The sequence below is a fragment of the Leucopleurus acutus genome (genome assembly GCF_964270905.1).
Source record: "Leucopleurus acutus genome assembly, chromosome: 14".
Classification (NCBI taxonomy): Eukaryota; Metazoa; Chordata; class Mammalia; order Artiodactyla; family Delphinidae; genus Leucopleurus; species Leucopleurus acutus.
The window spans coordinates 48,599,793-48,616,937 of NC_139156.1; the positions used below are offsets into that span (position 1 = coordinate 48,599,793).

Here is a 17,145-nt window from a genome sequence, read left to right on the forward strand (position 1 = left end):
AAGCGTATTTACATATAAAAATCGGGTTTAACATTTTCAAAGTTAGAAAAAAATCATTATTAATCATCAATAGTGATATTTTGAGATGGCTTTATTATATTTTTGTTCAGGGAAATTATGTTCCAAGTGCAGATTAGGTGACATAATCTAATATTGAGTCTTCTGAAACTGAAATCAGTATACTTAACCCCAAGTGAGGATAACTCCATTACCAAGTTGTAGCAGGTACAAAACAATGAGGGAGAAGAGAACTAAGAATTAATTTGCTTTCTTATGCAGTTATGAGAGGACCAAGGCATTAATATATGTTCTTAGGGGCAGTGGATCTCCTAAGGCCTGTACTGTGACATCCTTATTTCCAAATATATTTTGCTCTGTAAGCATTTAATTAGTCACCTAGTCTGAATTTTGGGGATTCAAAGTTTAAATCTTTAGATAGTTAATTGTGTTTCTGTGCATTGAAATAAGTGTAAGATCAACTATACTTCAATAAAAATAAATACTTATGTAGGAGGGAAAAAAAGTAATATCTCAAATGTTGGAATATTCAAACATAGACCTCTTTGTTATATTAATGCTTACCTATATCACCTTCAGTACTTGTAGATTTTATTATAAGCAGAGTGTGCTAACTACCAGATCTGAATGATTTTGAGAGCACATTATATTAATGATTTTTAAAAAATTACTTGGTTCAACCAGACCTGATGGGTTTATTTTAAAGAAATGAGTCTAAATATGTTTATTTGAGCATCCTAGTTTTATGTATTGACACAAACCCAGCTGTGTTTATTTTTACAAGAAAAAAATAAGTTTCTGATACAGATTTTAAAACACATTTACATTATTGATTTTGTTTTTTTTTTTTTTTATTTTTTGGATGTGTTGGGTCTTCGTTGCTGCCCTTGGGCTTTCTGTAATTGCGGCGAGCGGGGGCTTCTCTTCTTTGCGGCGCGTGGGCTTCTCATTTGCGGTGGCTTCTCTTGTTGTGGAGCATGGGCTGTAGGCGCGCGGGCTTCAGTAGTTATGCACAGGCTCAGTAGTTGTGGCACACGGGCTTAGTTGCTCTGCGGCATGTGGGATCTTCCCAGACCAGGGCTCGAACCCATGTGCCCTACACTGGCAGGCAGATTCTTAACCACTGCGCCACTAGTGAAGTCCCTACATTATTGATTTTAAATGGAAATTTGCCTTTACTGTATCATAAAGGACAAAGAGTGAAGTGTATTGTAAAATAGAATTATGTATTTGAAAAAAGGTTTTGTAAACTCTTCATTTAGCACAGAATGGCCAAAAACATGTAATTCCACTTAAATGCTTCTAGCTGTGGCGCGTTCATATAGGGAAGGTCTGTAGAAAGGAAAATCTTAAGCAGTGGTGCTTTATGTATTTATTTAATTCACATTTCCCTAGAATATTTTAAGAGTGAGGTTTTCACTGAATAAAACATTTTCAAGGTTTCCAACATATGAACAAATGTCAAAATAGTCTTGTTTCCTGAAATTGTCACTAATTGCTTACATTAACTTTTTTTTTTTTTTTTTTGCGGGGGGTCCGTTGAAGAATCTGTCCCTTTGTACAGCTGCCCTCATGTACATACTGAGTAGAGATCGTTTGAACATGGATCTTGATAGAGCTAGCCTAGATCTAATGATTCGACTTCTAGAACTGGAACAAGATGCTTCTTCAGCTAAGCTGCTGAATGAAAAAGACATGAACAAAATAAAAGAAAAAATTCGAAGGCTCTGTGAAACTGTACACAACAAGCACCTTGATCTAGAAAATATAACGGTGGGTTCCTTCCTTCTATTGTAAAATGAAAATTACTTTCAGAAAGTTTTTAATTTGTCACAGCAGCTGTATGACTTTGGACAAATCATTTAACCTCTTGGTTTACAATTTGGCAAATTCTTCTAAGGTTTAGCTCTGAGCATAATTCTGTTCCCTGCCTGAAATTCCTAAACTTGGCCCATTGGTATTTAGATTTCTTTTCCCAGTAAATTTTTAATTGTGTTTTGCCTAATCCTTCCCTTTTGAAAAAAATTTTTTTCCAGCGTAGAAACTACATTTAGGCTATTAGGAACTTCAATTTTTAACCCTCTGTGGGTTTCAGGAATAAAGATTTAAAGGATCTTCAGAAAGAACCAGTTTCAATGAGCATTCATTTATTCCATAGTATCTTACGATGTCTGATTAACTGCTGCAAGGCACCAAGACTCGGAAGATTCCTAGGCACCTGCCCTTCTGTCAAGCAGTGTCCTTCATACTCAGGGTCATGGCCATGGCTACCCTTATGCTCAATACAACTCCCTAAGTTCAAGATGACTATGTTGCCTTTGGTTGATTTTAGTTCTACTTTCCTCTGGCTTTTTTTAACTTGTAGAATCCCCAAAGACTAGTAGGCCAGTAGAAGATGAATTGGCCTTGTCGTTTTGAAAAAATAAGATTATTTATATATACCTGACTTTCAGATATTTCCAACATCTGAACTATATAAACATTGATTTTTCGACTGCCCACTAAACTGACAACTGAAGACATTTGCCTCAGAAAATTACAGAATGCTTTGTGCTACCCACATATGAACTTAGGGTTATTGCTCTGTTTAGTTAAGGTACAGTAGGGAATAGATTCAGGTAGAGTGGAGGGTTGAGGGGTAAAGCAAGTTAACATTAAAAAGCAGGATACAAAATTGACACGTATTCAGTACTTTCACTTATTAAAATTAGAAAATAGCTGTTATGCTCAAAGTGTGGCTAAACAATCTTTCTACCTCACCAAACTATTTGTATACTGCTTTTAAAATATATTCATAATTTTTATTTACTTTTAACAATTTTACAACATATACTAATTTTTAATGCTATAAAATAAATTTGAGCCTATAATTTTTATTTGCATAATGGAATAAATACAGCTTTTAAAAATTATTATTATTAGTTCATCTCCCATATTATTGAACATTTAGATTCTTTCCAGGCATTCGCTCTTAAATAACATGATGGGAAACTTGTTCATTGAATTTTCTCCATCTTTTGTGGAATTTATTAGGATGGTAAACACCAGATAATAACTTTGTTATACTGTGTTAAGTAGTTAACTCACATGATTAAAACCAGAACACACAGTTGCTAATATTAGGATGCCTGCCTCCCCCCACCCCAACTTCAGCTATTCTTGGATATTGTGTTTGTTTTAAATTTTAACAGTAGAATTGTTTCATACAGTGACTATCTCCTACACATTAATTTTGTTTGTTTCGTTAATTGCTCAACCACTTCCTTGAAATACATTGCTTCTCCTGATGTGCCATGGAAAGATACTTTAAAACATTAATATTATAATATTAAAATATAATTCAAATAACTGAGAGCTCACAATTGCTGAATAGCATTCTGATTAGTGATTTGGTTGTGCTTTAATGCTTTGAGGACTATTCCAGTTTCAAATAAAATGTTTGAATTGTAGGCTATTACTATCTTATTATATACTGAATATAGCCTAAAATATCAAACAGTCCTTTTTATGCCTATAGAAACAGTCAAGTCCCTTTTTTGCATAAAATCTTATGAGTCTTTGCTATATTAACATCAAATCTTCCTAAGCAAAGAAAGCCTCATTAGTCTTCAGTTTCACTTCTGTGACTCATGTGCTAACCTGCCTGTACCGATCTCATTACATTACTCTTTCAGGGACTTAGAATGAGAATTGAGCAAAATTTAATTTGTTTTTGTAGTGTTGAATTCTAGTTATATATTTGTCACCTTGGATATCAACCTTGTTCTTTTTAAAGTATAGAGTAAAATCTATAAGGTACAGAATAAAATCTCTTCTAAATCAGTAATAGGAAGATTTTCACTGATAAGGTCTGTTTTTTGCATTTCTGAATATCTATTTTATATTCAGTTCCAAATAGGCCAGGAAGACTTAATGTAAACTTGGATCTTTCAAAGGAAAAAGCTTTGGGAAGATACCCAGGTCTTTTCAGCCTTGTTAATTAAAGCATTTCTTTTGTTACACTAACGTTCCTTTATTGCAACAGGAACCAAATTGCCCATTGTTGGTGGGTGGTTTTATGTTTTTTAAAAGAAATACAATAAAAAGTAAGATTAATAATTAAAGGCAAATAAAGAGAAGGAAAAACCGAAACTGGTTTATAAATATGGCTCTGACTGTTCTATGCTTCCTCTAGTGGTAGTCCTGAATCATTATTTATATATAATTTTGTCATGGTGGCCACATTATGTATATCTAAGCTGCTAATAACCCTGTAGTATAAAGTTTAAAACTGGTGAATCTGAAACCCTAAAAGTAACAAAGGATTTTTGTTCAGAATAGATAAGAAAATGTATAGAACAACAGGAAAAAGACAAGCAACTTTGCAAGAAAATAAGGAAAGAATATTTGACGGGACTTAACAGTAGAAGAAATACAGTTAACTGATAAATATATGAATACAAGCTCATTTGCTATAATTAGAAAAATGCAAAGTAAAGCAATAAGATACCAGTTTTTACCAACAGACAAAAATTTAGACACACCCACACCTTGTTCCTAGAGTATTACTTTTTACAGCCTTTGTGGTAAATTAATCCAACATATTGATTTGCAGTTAAAATACATGTACCCTTCAATTTGCCCTTGAGTCTTTATATGATGGTACCAGTATATATTTTATTGAACTGGCAAGTGATAGACTACTTTAAATAATGGATTTTCTCTGAAAACAACCCAATGGTTAAAAACATTTCTTCAGCTTAAGAATTTAAATGTTTAATTTTATTTAAAAAAGCATTTTCTGTATTACTGTGGGCTGGTAGCATGCAGTATGCGTTTTAAAAAAAGCAGTCTCTAGAAGTGTTGCCTCAAGAGTTATTGCTAAGAGTCAGTATTCATTAATGGTGCTTTTGATTTTCAGACTGGGCATTTAGCTATGGAGACATTACTGTCCCTTACTTCTAAACGAGCCGGAGACTGGTTTAAAGAAGAACTACGGCTTTTGGGTGGTCTGGATCATATTGTAGATAAAGGTATGATATACACACACGTATAACATTTTTATATATTATTTGAAGCCTGCGGAAAATATTCTATTTACATACTTCAAAGAATAATTGCATCAGTTTGAAAAGGTCTGTTCCTTTTCGTAGCATCTTGAAAATCTCTTAACTTTTAAAGGAAAGGCCATTAACAGTTTGATATTGGGGAATTATGGAAATAAAATAATTATAATCAGATTGTCATAAATTTCAGCATCTCACATTATAAAACTTAGAATAAACAGTGTTCAGAGAGGTTCCAGCATATTCATAGCATGTGTACAGATGGCTTTTAATGTTAGTAAAGGGGGTAAGTATTGAAGTGGTGAGACATGCTAATTTATGTCCATTTCTTTTCTCCTAGTGAAAGAATGTGTGGATCATTTAAGTAAAGATGAAGATGAAGAGAAACTAGTAGCCTCATTATGGGGAGCAGAGAGATGTTTACGAGTCTTAGAAAGTGTAAGTATGGACAACTATTTGGAGAAAATTATTTAATCTTAAATGTGACTCTGTATGTGAGACTGTCATAGTTTATATTACATATCCCTTGAGTTTCACTTTTGTTAATCCAAATTGAAATTGTAACTGTAATGCAGTCTATTTGTTCTTTGACTTTTATGAATGACTTAACCCAGTTCAGTGTAGATTAGAATTTATTCTGCCGGTGAATTTCAGGATGCATAGACTGTGTGTTGACCAGATTGGATTAGCTAGGTACTTTATGAAACATCTATGGGAAAATAATCTAGTGTGAATGAAAAGTTCCTGGCACAGATGAAATTGAAATTGTTCCTTTTCTAGAGTGTCAGGTACATTTGATAAACAGATGTAATTTTTTAAAATTCTAAATGAATCTACTTAAGTAGTTTAAAATACTAGTTTATTAAGTTAGTGATTGCTCTTTTCTGACATTTAAAGTGCTTGGTAGTTCATTACAGTGAATGTATAGTACAGAATATATTAATTATGAGCAAGCAATTATAAGAATGGTGTTTAGATTCTGTAATAAAGCTATAGCTCTATTATTTTAAATTTAGAACATGTGGGTTGTTATTCCCTTAGATGACAAGGGCTAATTATGCCTCATCTTTATGTCTTTTAGAGCACTGTGTGTTGTGTGTGAATGAATGAATGTTATGGATTGCCACAAAACTTCAAAATTTTCCCTTTTAGGTAACGGTGCATAATCCAGAGAATCAAAGCTACTTGATAGCATACAAAGATTCACAACTCATTGTTTCATCAGCTAAGTAAGTTTTTCTGAAATGTCATGATATTTATTTAAAGCATTTGGATTGACCATAAAGGAAGTGCCATTGTATCACCTTCCTCCATAAAGTACTTCTTTCTGTCAAGTTCTGTGAACCAGAAGTGGTGCAGTATAGTACAAAAGTTAGAGGAGTACAGATTCTGAAGCCAGAATAACTTGAGTTTGGATCCCAGCTTCAGAACTTCAGCCCTATAACCTTGGGCAAGAATACTTACAGGTTCCTCAGAAGGGGGGTAATAATTGTATCTACCCACCCAAGGTTGTTGTTGCAATAAAAAGAATTAGTATATGTTAATGTATCTTAAGTTATATATGATATATATTTTAAATAATATTTTAATTCTAAAAATTTTTAAACTATCTTTTGTATATTGTATATAATATATATTATATACAATATATATTAAGGAGTTTTTATATATATATGTAAAGTCTAGAACAATGCTTGGCATATAGTAAACACTAAGCATTAGTCCTTATTTTTATTGTAAATGAAGTTTACTAGCTGCCTTCTACTGTTTATTTATACCTGTTTCCCCAGATCTATATGTAGCTTCCTCCTTTTCACACTCTCTACCCAACTTTCTTGACATTAGGCTAATGCTGTCACTCAGTGTGTGTAAAATTTCCAAGTATGTCTCCAGTCCTGGTTCTAGCTTATTACAGCAGCTTCTTCCTAATATGTCTATTTTAGTTTTTGATACCTCTGCCCTGGTACTCTGGCCTCTAGCCTCTCTAACATAATACCACAGGGGTTTAACTTTCCCCAGATTTCTGTCTTGTAAAAATAATCCCAAACTCCTAATCTCTGTGATCCGTTGTCTTTGGATGTATGTTCAAAGTCCTTAGTAGAGTATCAAAGGTCCACTACAGCCTGACTCAAGTTTATCTGTTTTTTAAGTTCTTATTTTGGAGAATTTCAGAGACAGAAGTAGACAATAGTTTGATAAACCCCAGTGTACACTTCATGCAACTTGAATAATCATCAAACATTGGCCAGTCTTGTTTCCATGTATAACCCTATCCATTCCCCCCTCTACATTATTTTGGAGCAAATTACAGATTTCATCCATAAATACTTGAGTATATAATCTCTAAAAGAGGACTCTAAAAAATATAACAATACCATTTTCATCTCTTAAAAATTATTAATTGCTTAATATTATCATAAATCCAGTCAGTATTCAAATTTCCCATAGTCTCAAATTTCTAATAGTCTCTAGTTCCCAATAGGCTTGTTTTTAATCTGTAGGTTTCCCCTCCATCTCTTTAAATTTTGTATCACAGTTAGTATCCTTAAGGCATGTGTTGTTGTTTTGTTACCATGTTTTACCCTCCCTCACCAAAGAGTATTCTTGCAAGTTAAATCTATTTCTTATTTTTAAAACGTCTCCTGTATACTTCAAATGGACTTCTAAAAGGAGGTTAGGAACCTTTGCGATTAGGAACTTGTGTCAGATGTCTTAGAAGTGGCAGTAGACGTCAGAATTGGATGTTTGTGAAAGACTTTTTGAAACTTTCAGTAGAACCCTGATAAATGCAGGGATAGCATATTGAACGATTAAATGGTATACCCTTACTGTTCTCCCCTCACCTCCCAACAGATTTAGCTCAGTGCTACTTAAGGCAGTTAACAGTAACGGCATGGTAATTCTGGCGAACATCCTCAAACATCTAAACAAATTATTTTAGGTTAGACACGAACACCTTCCTCACTAGAGGATGTGTTTTAAGGAGCAGCTAGAGGGGGATTAGATACAGTACAGTTTTCTTTAAGGGTTTTGTGTGGTATATAATACATGAAGAATCAACTGACAGAGTCAGCTTACCTCATTCTCTCATAGACTTTTTTAAGTTAATGGACTTAGTGATTTAAAGAGAGTCTTGAGAAATATTAGACCCACTTAAAAATTACATTTCCTTGTTATTTTGGGTAGCATCTTGAGAGTCCTTGGATGTATCTGGTACCCTTGTATGTCTGCCAGGAGACATGTCAGTTAAATGACCTCATGTTAAAAAAAATGATTTGCTCTGATGTTTATGAAGTATTTAACATCCATTTACATAAGGTTATTATGCAATGTTAATATAAATAATATACTTTACTTGCTAAGAGCTTACATTCTAAAGGAAAAACATTAAATCAAATTCAGAAGTGTCCAGTGTTAGCTTTTAAAGGTTTTACCTTGTTTGGAGTGGGGTAGTGGTAGTTCTGTTATGTTGGAGAGATTGGTAAAATGGGGGACAGCTGTAGGTAGTATAGTTATAAACTTCTGCATTGACTTTATAATTTTAACTTTGCTTAGAAAAATTTATATTATCAGGTTTTCCCAAAATAAAATTGAGCACCTGGTGTGATATCAGACATGTTTGGTACATGACTGGATAGTTGATATAACTTTTGGGGTAGAAAAAAATTAATTTGGCAGCATTTATGACAGATTTATCTTTTTTCTTTGTGTGTTTTAAAAATATTTATTTACTTATTTATTGGCTGCGTTGGGTCATAGTACTGGCACGCAGGATCTTTAGTTGCCGCATGCATGTGGGATCTAGTTCCCCGACCAGGGATTGAACCTGGGCCCCCTGCATTGGGAGCACGGAGTCTTACCCACTGGACCACCAGGGCGGTCCTTATGACAGATTTAAAACATTAAGGTCGAAGTAGGTAGAAATTCTTAGTGTAACTATTTTAGTTTAGCATAATAGTCTGTATTTTGTCTTCTCTTCAAGAGCATTACAGCATTGTGAAGAATTGATTAAGCAGTATAACCGTGCTGAGAACAGTATATGCTTACCTGACAGTAAGCCTCTGCCTCACCAGAATGTAACTAATCACGTGGGCAAAGCAGTGGAAGACTGCATGAGAGCCATCATTGGGGTGTTGCTCAATTTAACTAATGATAATGGTAAGTCATATTTTCTACATATATTCTCAATGATAGATTGTATTACATGTTTAAGAAAGTTAATCCCCCCCCCTTTTTTTTTACTCTTTTGTTTATTTTGGCTGTGTTGTGTCTTTGTTGTTGTGCATGGGCTCTCTCTAGTTGCAGTGAGCACGGGCTACGCTTGGTTGCAGTGTGTGGGCTTCTCATTGTGGTGGCCTCTCTCGTTGTGGAGCATGGGCTCCAGGTGTGCAGGCCTCAGTAGTTATGGTATGTGGGCTCAGCAGTTGTGGCTTGCGGGCTCTAGAGCACAGGCTTAGCACTTGTGGCACACGGGCTTAGTTGCTCTGCGGCATGTGGGATCTTCCTGGACCAGGGCTCGAACCCGTGTCCTCTGCATTGGCAGGCGGATTCCCAACCACTGTGCCACCAGGGAAGCCTCTCCCTTGTTTCTTGTCTTGATGTAGTGATTTTTAAATTGCCATCATGTAATTCACTTATTCATGTATAGATTTAACTGCTTTTAGGAGTTGATATTTTTAGAACCAGCTTGGTAGCTTGGCTCAGAAATATTATAATCAACAATGTATTTTAATAAAGGAATAGCTATACTTTTTTTTCAAGATACATGTTTTTAACTTTTAATATTCATGTTAATAAGTATTGGTTGTCATAAAGAATCAGTAACAATTTTCATACTCTTCCCATTCTCCATTTTAGAATGGGGCAGCACCAAAACAGGAGAACAGGATGGCTTGATTGGCACAGCGATGAACTGTGTGCTTCAGGTTCCAAAGTACCTACCTCAGGAGCAGAGATTTGATATTCGAGTGCTGGTGAGTTGAAGTGTGACTGTTTCAGAAATGAGTACTTGATCTATTAAGATAAAAACTTCATCTTAGTTTTGGATTTAAGAACCAGCTGTTTAATATGTTGTGGGTTTCAATTGATTCCTTATGAATATACCTCTTATTGTACAAAAGAGAGCTATGAAGGGCCCTGTGTAAAAATAAAAAGTATAAGAACTAAAAGTGGTGACTTTTAAAAGTGGTGAAATCTTTGTTTGGGAAGATCATATACTGGTTTTTAACCACTTTGTAGATGGTAGAGCACTGATTAGTTTTCTGGCTGCCAGTAAGAGTTATGTATATTGTGTTCATTTGCTTTTAATTCTTCCCTGTGGTAACATGCATGTTTTAATTTTTATAGGGTTTAGGTCTACTGATAAATCTAGTGGAGTATAGTGCTCGGAATCGGCACTGTCTTGTCAACATGGAAACATCGTGTTCTTTTGATTCTTCCTTCTGTAGTGGAGAAGGAGATGATAGTTTAAGGATAGCTGGACAAGTTCACGCAGTTCAGGCGTTAGTGCAGGTAAGCAACAATTTAAAACCTAACACTTTCAGTTTGTTGCATCTGTCCAATTTCTTGATCAGTTGCATCTTCTCTCTCCCCCCTACCTCCCCTCTCCCTTTCTCTAACTCTCACCAGTTCTGTGAGAGGTACACTGGGTTAGAATGTATACCATTACTTCTCTGCTGACTGTTTTCAACTACTATAATCACTTGTTAGACATTGTTAGCAAAAAGCAGAAACAAGGCATATTTGTTTATGAATCAAAGGTAGATGATTAACAACAAATTAGGAATTAAGTTCTAGCGCTATCCTGGTTCAAGTCCTCCAGCATTTACTTACTGGTCTGATCTGTGCAACTAAATATTGGGACGTACTTTTCAAAGTATAATTTCCTGGCTTAGGAATTGTGTCAGAATATGTGTTTTAAATTTGATGTCTCCAACTCGCTCCACCCCAAAAACCGAACACTCCCTCTCCCCTCTATTTATACTCCCCCCCAAACCGTATGTGAGTTTTTGTTTTTTGACAATGCTGGGCATTACAGTTTTTACTTTTTGCCAGTTCCTAGCTACCTTTGTAATTTTCTTAAATGACAATTTGTACATGTTCACAAGTGATAGAGAACCATTCTTTTCATTTTTTTCTGAAGCCTTTGCTAACCTTTAATCCTTTCGGCCTTTTTGAAACTAGAAGTGCTTGAACTGTGTCTTGAGGTAATCTTCAACAACTTGGATCTTTTCCTGAGTCATAACTAGAAGCCCATCATTCTCTTTTCAAACATTTTGATCTCAGGACTTCTCTATACTCTTAACAATTATTGGGAACTCCAAAGAACTTTTGTTTATGTGTACTTTATCTATTGATATTTACTAAATTAGAAATCAAAACAGAGAAAAGTGTAAAATACAGGCACTCATTCTATTAACCACTGGAGCAATAACATAATCACATAGCATGTAGATTCTGGAACACTCCACCGTACAGTCATGAGAGAATGAAAGAAGTCAGTTGACCTTTTAATATTCTTATGAATGCAGTTTTGACTTCACCGACTCCCTGAAAGGATCTTGCGTTCCCCTAGGGATACTTGAACCCAATTTTAAGAAATATTGCTTTATATAAAGCTTAAATTTTATTTTCTTAAGGGTATTAAAGTTTACATACTACTCTTGTATATACTCAGCAAGTTTTTGAGATCTACTTGGCATTTAGTTTTCAGGTAGTTGTCATTAGTAACTTGGGATTTTCTCCAAATTGTATCAGCAAATATATGAAATGCTTTCTGTACATTCAACACTGTATCAGCACAGGGAAGTAAGTGAAGGCAAAAGATTTTAGTGTGTGTTCCCTTTCAGACTTTTTGGTGTATACTTCCATTGACAATTGTACTTCCATTGTTTGTTTTTAATTGAAGTATAGTTGATTTAAAACGTTGTGTTAATTTCTGCTGTACAGAAGAGTGACTCAGTTGCACATATACATTCTTTTTCATATTCTTTTCCATTATGGTTTATCCCAGAACACTGACTATAGTTCCCTGTCCTGTACAGTAGGACCTGTTGTCCGCCCATTCTATATGTAATAGTTTGCATCTACTAACCGTAAACTCCCAGTCCATCCCTCCCCCACTCCCCTCCCCCTTGGCAACAAATCTGTCGCTGTATCTGTGGGTCTGTTTCTGCTTTGTAGATAGGTTCATTTGTGTCATATTTTAGATTCCACATATAAGTGGTATCATATGGTATTTTTTTCTTTGTGACTTACTTCACTTAGTATGATAATCTCTAGTTGTAAAAAGTATGGAACACTTCACGAATTTGTGTGTCATCCTTGTGCAGGCGCCAGGCTAATCTATTGTTCCAATTTTAGTATATGTGCTGCTGAAGTGAGCACTGTACTTTTTTTTTTTAACATCTTTATTGGAGTATAATTGCTTTACAATGGTGTGTTAGTTTCTGCTTCATAACAAAGTGAATCAATTATACATATACAAATGTTCCCATATCTCTTCCCTCTTGCGTCTCCCTCCCTCCCACCCTCCCTATCCCACCCCTCTAGGTGGTCACAAAGCACCGAGCTGATCTCCCTGTGCTGTGCGGATGCTTCCCACTAGCTATCTGTTTTACGTTTCGTAGTGTATATATGTCCATGCCACTCTCTCACTTTATCACAGCTTACCCTTCCCCCTCCCCATATCCTCAAGTCCATTCTCTAGTAGGTCTGTCTTTATTCCCGTCTTGCCCCTAGGTTCTTCATGACATTATTTTTTCCCCTTAGATTCCATATATATGTGTTAGCATACAGTATTTTTCTCTTTCAAAGACTTACTTCACTCTGTATGACAGACTCTAGGTCCATCCGCCTCATTACAAATAGCTCAATTTCGTTTCTTTTTATGGCTGAGTAATATTCCATTGTATATATGTGCCACATCTTTATTCATTCATCTGTTGATGGGCACTTAGGTTGCTTCCATGTCCTGGCTATTGTAAATAGAGCTGCAATGATACATGACTCTTTTTGAATTATGGTTTTCTCAGGGTATATGCCCAGTAGTGGGATTGCTGGGTCGTATGGTAGTTCTATTTTTAGTTTTTTAAGGAACCTCCATACTGTTCTCCATAGTGGCTGTATCAATTTACATTCCCACCAACAGTGCAAGAGGGTTCCCTTTTCTCCACACCCGGTACTTATATTGTTAATAATACTAGTTGAGATTCACTTCTGAGTCTTTCTCTGAAAACTGGCCTTTTACTTTCACTGGTTCTTGTTTATTTCTTTAAATTTCTTTTAAAGAAGCTATGTTGCTTTTCCCCAATACTATGTAGTTTTATTCAGTGTCCTTCCTTCCCTCCTTCCAGTTAATTTATCCAGGCTGCTTAGGTTTAAAGAATTTTTAACTCTTTTAATTTTAACCTTTAATTTGTAGTTTTTGCTTGTATTTCCTGTCAGTATTATCTCAATTAAGGGAAGGAGTTAAGATTTTCATTTTTGAAAACAATGTATGCATCATCAGTAGATTGCACTTGATTGAACCCCAGTGGCATTTATATTTTTGTTTTGGCCTTCAGTTGGATGTAGAGTGAAGGCTTTTATTGATACCCTTTTTACCAAACAGCATGCTTCTTAGGGTTAGTGATGTTTAAAAGCAAATAGAGCCTTATATTTGGGTACATACATGTTGGTTGGTGATCCTTTCAATGATCTTCAAAAATGATGTTTATCAGCTATTCCTTGAGAGAGAGCGAGCAGCACAGTTGGCAGAAAGTAAAACAGATGAATTGATCAAAGATGCTCCCACCACTCAGCATGATAAGAGTGGAGAGTGGCAAGAAACAAGTGGAGAAATACAGTGGGTATCAACTGAAAAGACTGATGGTACAGAAGAGAAACATAAGAAGGAGGAGGACGATGAAGAACTTGACCTCAATAAAGGTATATTTATTTTGACTGGTGTATTAAAAAAAGTAATGTGGTTTTTTTCCTGCAAGACTTTCTTTTAATTCGTGTGTTGTAATAATCTAGCTATTTTATGGCCTCTCTAGTTCAGTGCAGACAAGCTTTGCTTTTTCATAGTTCTTCTTCATTGGCTTCCTAGCCAATGGAGGAAGGTATATGTGCAGTGTGGGGGAGGTTTGCTTTTCCTCCCTGGTTCGTTCTTTACTCATCTGTAAAGAGAAGCAGCCAAATAATATGACCTCTAAAGGTTTTAGAGTTTTGAAATTTTGCCCGTATTTTAAATTGGGTTGTCTTTTTTTGTTGTTGTTGAGTTTTAAGAATTCTGTGTATTTTAGAGGCTTGACTCTTATCAAGTACATGATTTGCAGGTAAATTCGGTGAGTTGTCTTCACTTTTTTGATGGTGAAGCTTTAAATTTGATGAAGTCTAACTTAATCTGTTTTTTATGTTGTCACTTGTGGTTTTGGTGTTGTGTCTAAGAAACCATTTCCTAACCCAAGGTCACAAAGATTTAGTCCTGTGTTTTCTTCTGAAAGTTTTATGGTTTTAGCTTTTAATTAAGGTCCCTCTTCCACTTGTGTTATTTTTTTGTTAATTTGTGTGGATATCCCATCTTCCTAGCACCATTTATTGATGTTCAGCAGTTGGTTTCCTGGGGGCGTTTGTTTTCTTGTGGGCTTTTTTTTGGATGTGCTGTTACGGTTTTGTTTTAATACTTTCAGCCCTTCAGCATGCTGGCAAACACATGGAGGACTGCATTGTAGCCTCATACACAGCACTACTTCTCGGGTGTCTCTGCCAGGAGAGTCCAGTAAGTTCAGTGTTGTTTTATGTATCTTAAAAGGATTCCATTGCGATCACTTCACATCATTACCTAATTATTATTTATTTCCCCTCATGCTAAAAACATTTATATATTTGGTGAGCTTTAGAAGGTGCATTTCAAAGTAAGAGTATATTGGGTTTGATGAGTAAGTTCCAGATTGATGGAGGAATGATTTCACATGTCTTTGGTTGAAGTAAAAGAACATCATATAAAACCTGCACTCAGCTGACTTAAGGTGGAAAAGTCTAGCCTCAGTGATATCATCAAGGACTCATAATTTCTATTTTTAAACTCTGCTGTCCTCTGCATATTGTCTTATCCTTTGCTAGCTCTCTTCATGGCCCTATGCTGACTCTGGCTATGTGTCTCATCTAGTTAAATAATGTCCAGCAGAAGAACGTGGCCTCTTTGTTTCTTTGTAAGAGCAATGGTTTCTTTTCTCTAGGACCTCTCCACACCCACTGCAAAAAGTAGACTTCCCTTTACCTTGGCCAACATCAGCTCACATGATTTTGTTTGATCTACTCACTGGCCGGGAAAATGGGATTACTATGTGAGATTTAGATCATCATTATGTAACTATGAGAAGCATGTGAGTGTCTACACAATTGGGCTGGATCAGCACAAAAGTGGACAGTTCTGGCTGTTCAGACAGTCTGCTTTAAAATCGGGGACATGTGGATTTTTTCTCTTTTTTTTTTAACATAAAGGCCCAGTAGAAGAGCCAAATTTTACAAAAAAAGGAGTTGTTTTTTTCCCTTACAAGCAAGGGCATTCAGGACGCAAGAAAGAGTGGAGATGTATTGTATAGGAGGATTAGAAGAACATAATTATGATATGAAGGGCTTCTATCAGCCTACCCTTATTTCCTCATTTTTGCCATTGAGTTTTCTGCATTGCCCTGTATCTGTCTGTCTTAAGTCCTGTGCATTTTTCTGAATCCTTCTTGTTCATCTCTTCCATATTTATATTATAGACAAGCTCAGATCTAAATGCACAGTAGCCCACTTCGTTGTGGCCTTTGCTGGCACAGCTGCTTTCAGGATCAAGACCAGAGTTCTTACTGTGGCTCTGGAGTCTCTGCAAATCTTTATTCCTTTTCCTGAATCTCTTCAGCTCAGCTCTTTTCCTTATTTCCTTAAAATCCGGAGATTAAGGACAAATGAGAAACACATACCAAGCAAAGGGAAGGAGGAAGACTCCCCCCTCGCCCCCTCAAAAGAAAAAAACAATGGGTATGCTATTTAAATTTAAAGATTTTTAGGTATTCTATTTCGTATACACCTGGTTTCAATCATGTTCTTTCTTAAATAATCATTCTTAAAATTAATTATCAGGTGTGATTTATTTAGGGCCATCTTTCCCATGTTAATAATTTCCTATTTGTCTATTTCTCTCCTGTCTCTAAAGAGATAAGTTCCTTAGGTTGTAAACAATATTGTGAATTCATAGAGCCCAGGATGTCTTTGTTGCCTTGGGAATCATTATGATTATAACCCCAAAGAGCTAGCTGATGCCACAAAATCTGAAAGAAACTGGTTTGCCCAATGTTTAAGTGGAGGAGAGACAAGAAAGCAGGTGGTTATATGCAGTTAAGTGCTGCTTTATGGTAAAGGACAACATGCTTAGGAAGCCCAGGAGACTCTGGTGTCATTTTCCATTACCCACTATACATCTTGGTGCATTGCAATGGTCAGTCTTCTCTCTGCTCTTTCTGTCCTTGCTGCTCTCGACACTCTCCATTCCTGAAATCCTGCACACTGCCACCATAGCTGACTTCCTTAAGAGCACATCTGATCATGTAACTCCTCTCTCATCAGTCTTTCCTGACTCACCATCATTTAGGGAATGATGACTTTGTTTACTGTAAGACTCCAAACTTAAATGCTTCTCCAATTTTTCTTATTTAAAATTTTATTTTATTGAAGTATAGTTGATCCAATATTAAAATCTGTCATACCCTGTGGGTACTTTTTCTAAATTTCCCAAATAGGCCATGCCATTTCACACCTTTTCTTTTTATACCTGCTGCACACTATTTAAAAATAAATGCTCAGGGACTTCCCTGGTGGTCCAGTGGTAAAGAATCCACCTTTCAATGCAGGGGATACGGGTTCGGTCCCTGGTCAGGGAACTAAGATCCCACATGCCATGCAGCGCGGCCAAAAAAAAAAATTGCTCAGGCTCTCCTTCCTGTGCCTCAGCTACTTATTATGTTGTATTCTGTAGTGTGTTGATAGAAAAGGATTTGATTTGGGTTGTTGAGGGCTTTCACTCAAAATCTAGGATCTCATCATTTATTCT

General features: G+C 35.8%; 1 protein-coding gene across 3 annotated transcripts in view; it reads left to right on the forward strand.

The window, feature by feature from the left end:
• The window catches only part of WAPL (WAPL cohesin release factor), a 77,197-nt gene that overhangs the window by 56,174 nt on the left and 3,878 nt on the right, over positions 1–17,145 (forward strand). For all 3 annotated transcript variants that reach the window (XM_082854217.1, XM_082854219.1, XM_082854218.1), the window contains exons 9-17: positions 1,564–1,791; positions 4,919–5,030; positions 5,404–5,501; positions 6,216–6,292; positions 9,046–9,221; positions 9,921–10,036; positions 10,410–10,574; positions 13,784–13,991; positions 14,738–14,826. In XM_082854217.1, coding sequence (XP_082710343.1) covers positions 1,564–1,791; positions 4,919–5,030; positions 5,404–5,501; positions 6,216–6,292; positions 9,046–9,221; positions 9,921–10,036; positions 10,410–10,574; positions 13,784–13,991; positions 14,738–14,826 — 1,269 coding nt within the window. The remainder of the gene's footprint in view (positions 1–1,563; positions 1,792–4,918; positions 5,031–5,403; positions 5,502–6,215; positions 6,293–9,045; positions 9,222–9,920; positions 10,037–10,409; positions 10,575–13,783; positions 13,992–14,737; positions 14,827–17,145) is intronic.